At 51.6% G+C, this 3,811-nt stretch overlaps 1 protein-coding gene across 1 annotated transcript in view; it reads left to right on the forward strand.

Moving 5' to 3' along the window:
- Positions 1–523: 523 nt before the first annotated feature.
- Positions 524–3,811, forward strand: part of EPT1 (ethanolaminephosphotransferase 1 (CDP-ethanolamine-specific)) — a gene marked incomplete at its 5' end in the record, with an annotated part of 8,690 nt that continues 5,402 nt past the window's right edge. The window contains 3 exons of the mRNA XM_010284730.1: positions 524–631; positions 1,100–1,362; positions 2,864–2,972. Coding sequence (XP_010283032.1) covers positions 524–631; positions 1,100–1,362; positions 2,864–2,972 — 480 coding nt within the window. The remainder of the gene's footprint in view (positions 632–1,099; positions 1,363–2,863; positions 2,973–3,811) is intronic.

A 3,811-nucleotide genomic window follows, 5' to 3' on the forward strand; every position in this document is an offset into this window, starting at 1 on the left:
ATTTCTTTCAAATGCACTTTCGGGCCCTCTGAGTTGCCAACAGCTAAGCTGGCTATCTGCCAAAACAATGCTGGAGAAGGTGGAGATGTTATTAAGGAGGAACATTAATTGGCAGGATGCAGACTGGTGATTGGATGGGGAATCCTGACATGTTTTTAGGGAGGGAGGGTGTTGCCACATCTCGGAGAGGCTTTACTTGATGCTCTATGAGCAAGTGATTGAGGAGATTCTGATCTGCACGCACTTCCATGTCATTCATTTGGGTTATAGGTGCTAGCTGCCATCACCAGGTCTTAAATCCCAAGACTTTGGGGAGCTGGGGACAAGAGGAGAGGTATGTCCTGGAAAGTAAAGCCCTCGGTGACCTGGTTTCACATGCTGTGGAACAGCTCTGCCATCGTGTCCCGGAAAGCTAACACCTCAGTTTCACTGAGTTGTGTAGGTGCTTTGTCTTGGTGAGCTGCCGGTCCTTGTTGCTGTGCCTCTTGTGCCAAAAAAAACCCCACTGAAAGTACAAACTGAGCTGTCCTGACTTGGGTCTTTCTGATCTCTGCAGCTCCTGATCACCAGCATGTTCCCAACGGAGTGTGGGTCATTGTGGGTCTCCTCAACTTCATTGCGTATACATTAGGTAAGACTTTAGTTGATTGTGGGGGTTTGTGTCTGTCGTCCATTCATGCTGCAGTGGCATGTCATCTTATCTCGGAGCATGTTGAGAAATCTTTGATTCTGGGCTTCTGCCATGCACTAACCCAACTGCTGCTCCCAGAGCAGTTTCTGGGAGCTGCTTTGCAGAGTGGATAGAAGGACGTTGTCCCAGAGCAGCTGATGCGAAAGGAGGATGCTGGAACTGACTTTGAGATGAATTGTGAAATTCTGTCTTCAGTCTGCTTTAAATAAATGTAATCTCATCAGACTTTATTGTATTTTTCAGCCTCAAGTAGAGCGGGGGGTTGGAAAGTGCACTCCCCATTAGAGGATGGAGGTAGTGAAAGCTGCTGTTCGCTGGCTGTGTGCACTTTGTCAGCTGCAAACCGGCCCATTGCTTTGTGTGGGGGTGTCCAGCAAAACTCCCCGTTTCTCCTTGTTCTCTTCCCAGATGGTGTTGATGGGAAACAGGCTCGCCGGACCAACTCCAGCACACCCCTGGGAGAGCTCTTTGATCACGGCCTCGACAGCTGGGCATGCGTGTACTTTGTCGTGACAGTCTACTCCACCTTTGGACGGGGGTCCACAGGTGTCAGTGTCTTCGTTCTCTACCTCCTCTTATGGGTGGTCTTGTTTTCATTCATCCTCTCCCACTGGGAGAAGTATAACACAGGGATCCTCTTCCTGCCCTGGGGATATGACATCAGCCAGGTGGTAAGTGCACGCCGCTGCTGCTGCTTGGCTTCAGCAAAAGCTCAATAAACCGCTAGTGTGCTGGGGGTGCAGCGGTGCCCGCTGAGGTGTGCGAGGGATGCACGCAGCTCTGCTACGTGTCCAGAGCCTCGTCGATCGGTCACTGCGACGCGCTTGGAGACGGCTGTCTCCAGCCTGGCGTTGTGGAGGAGGAGAGCTTTCCAGGACTGCATGCATGACATGGAGCTGTAATTGCTTTAGTGAGCTGGGGCCATGTGGCACTAGAGTTCGACTGCTAAAAACTGTTAAAACCGAGGAGGTTTGTGCAGTGTGGTTTTTATTTTGTTCCGAGTAGCTTTTGTAGATGGACTCTCCACAAAACATGAGGCTTGCAGAGTAGGCATTGCCTTGTGTTTCTTCTACCTGGTTTCTGCTGTCCTAAGATGCATGTTTTGGCCACCTAAACTGTGGCTCTGGTTACGTTCCTGTGTTATACCAGCATGGGTAAATTCAAGTCTCAATGTCAGGGGTGCCTTCTGGCACTAGCGGGATGTGTGCCAAAACGTAGCAACTAATTGGCACGTTAATCACCGTGCCTGGCGAGATGTCCCGCTGTACCATGGTGACTGGGCAGTTGATGTTGAGGCTGATGGGTGATGGACCCTTTGGTATGTTGGCATGTCTCTCATTAAGGACTTCTCTGCAGGAGGCTCTTTCTGAAGAGCCCATCAGAACTGGGAGCAAGCTCTGGATGGTAGAACTCACCTTTACTGCTGGCAGCGGTCCTCCCTAGCCAGGGTTTAGTCTCACAGCACTGCGCAGCGCACAGTGCGCCTTTATCTTCTGGCTTATCAGATGCTGGGTGGGAAATGCAACAAGTTGGAAGGAGAGTTCAATTAATGCAGCTGCGTTAATTGCAATAATCATCTCTCCTAATAAAAGGAGACTGTAGCTGGTCCCCTCTGACAATACTCTGACCCCTTTCTCCAAAAGCATTGCTTAACCCTAATGCTTTCAGACCTCTGCCTATTGCAAAAAGGCAGGGGGTGGAGGGCTGAGCTACCGTGCAGCGCGCTTCACCCAGCTTCAGGCTTACTATTAAAACTGACATATCCCCTGTTAGCTTTTTCCCTGTAATTGCTTCAGCAGATGGATAAGGAAGAGTCCCCAAACAAACCCTCCAGGATCACTGCACCTTGTCATATAAAACCTATCTCTTGTGCTCCAAGCACCTTGTGAGTTCAAGCTGTGCAAGGGCATCTTTGCTTCTGCTGTGAGGAGCAGCTCCTGGTTGTAGTCTTAGCAGCTCAGCTACTTACGCTTATTAGACCTGGTCTCATAACATGGGATGTTTGTGGATTTTTTTTAAAATTTTTTTCCTTCCCGCTGGTGGGGAGAAGATGATGTAGCTTAAAGCGTGCTTCTCGAGCTGCCTTTCCCTGAAGCTGTGCTGACAGCTCGGGTGCTGCCAGACTGCCTGTCTCAGGTTGCTCACGCCTGCGTGTCCTGTGCTTTCTTTCAGACCATTTCAGTTGTCTACATAGTGACAGCCATTGTGGGAGTTGAGGCTTGGTATGCACCTTTCCTGTTTAATTTCTTATATAGAGACCTATTCACTGCAATGATTATTGGTAAGAAACTCCATGTTGAAGCCTGTCTTTTAAACTCCACCTTTTTACTGAAACCGAATGTCTTAATTACATGATAACGCTGTTCTGTTTGCTGTAATGAAAACTCCTGTAGGCTGTTATTGAAGTGACTAATTGAAGGTGTTCTCGCAGCCTGCCCTTTCCCAGAATTTCAAAGCATTGCTGTCTTTGGCGTAGTAACTTTGGAGGAGTTAACTCCAGTGCGCCTGGGTCTATGCTGACCAAAAAAGCAAGGAAGCGGAGCTCTGTGCTCGTGCCTCAGATATATTTTTGTGCCCATCCTGAGGGTATAGGCACAGGTCGCTGCCCGGGGGATCAGCCCTGGTGCTGCCTGCCTGGGGCTAAGGGTTTGTGCGGGCAGACTCAAAACGATCTCTGGCCTGGAGCGGCATAGTTCAAGGGTTGTGGCTGCTGCTCGGGGCCAGGGTGCTGGGGGACAGCTGGAGCCCAGCATCGGCCCCTGGGTGCTAAACAGGTGACTCCCTCGTGCCTGGGACCTGCGAGCCTGTGAAGACACGTCTCCTCCAAGTAGCTGCGTTGCCCAAGTTCTGGGGCTGCAGGCTTCGTGCTGCCCAGGGGAAGCACGGTTTGTTTTCGGGGAGAGCCGTGGGGTTTTTAGGGGATAAAACGCAGCCCAGCGTGCGGGTGGGTGCTGGGAGCCGGCGGCCAGCAGGACCCCCGCGCTCACGCTGTTTGCAGAGCACGCTTGCTTTGCTGCCTGAGGCTCCGTCTCGCCCGTCGCACAGCCGGCGCTGGACCCAGAGCCCCAATGCTGCGTGGGAGCCTGGGGCTGCTGCCGGGGGGAGGTTACAGCACCGGAG

Source organism: Phaethon lepturus, unplaced genomic scaffold (assembly GCF_000687285.1).
Source record: "Phaethon lepturus isolate BGI_N335 unplaced genomic scaffold, ASM68728v1 scaffold45403, whole genome shotgun sequence".
NCBI lineage: Eukaryota > Metazoa > Chordata > Aves > Phaethontiformes > Phaethontidae > Phaethon > Phaethon lepturus.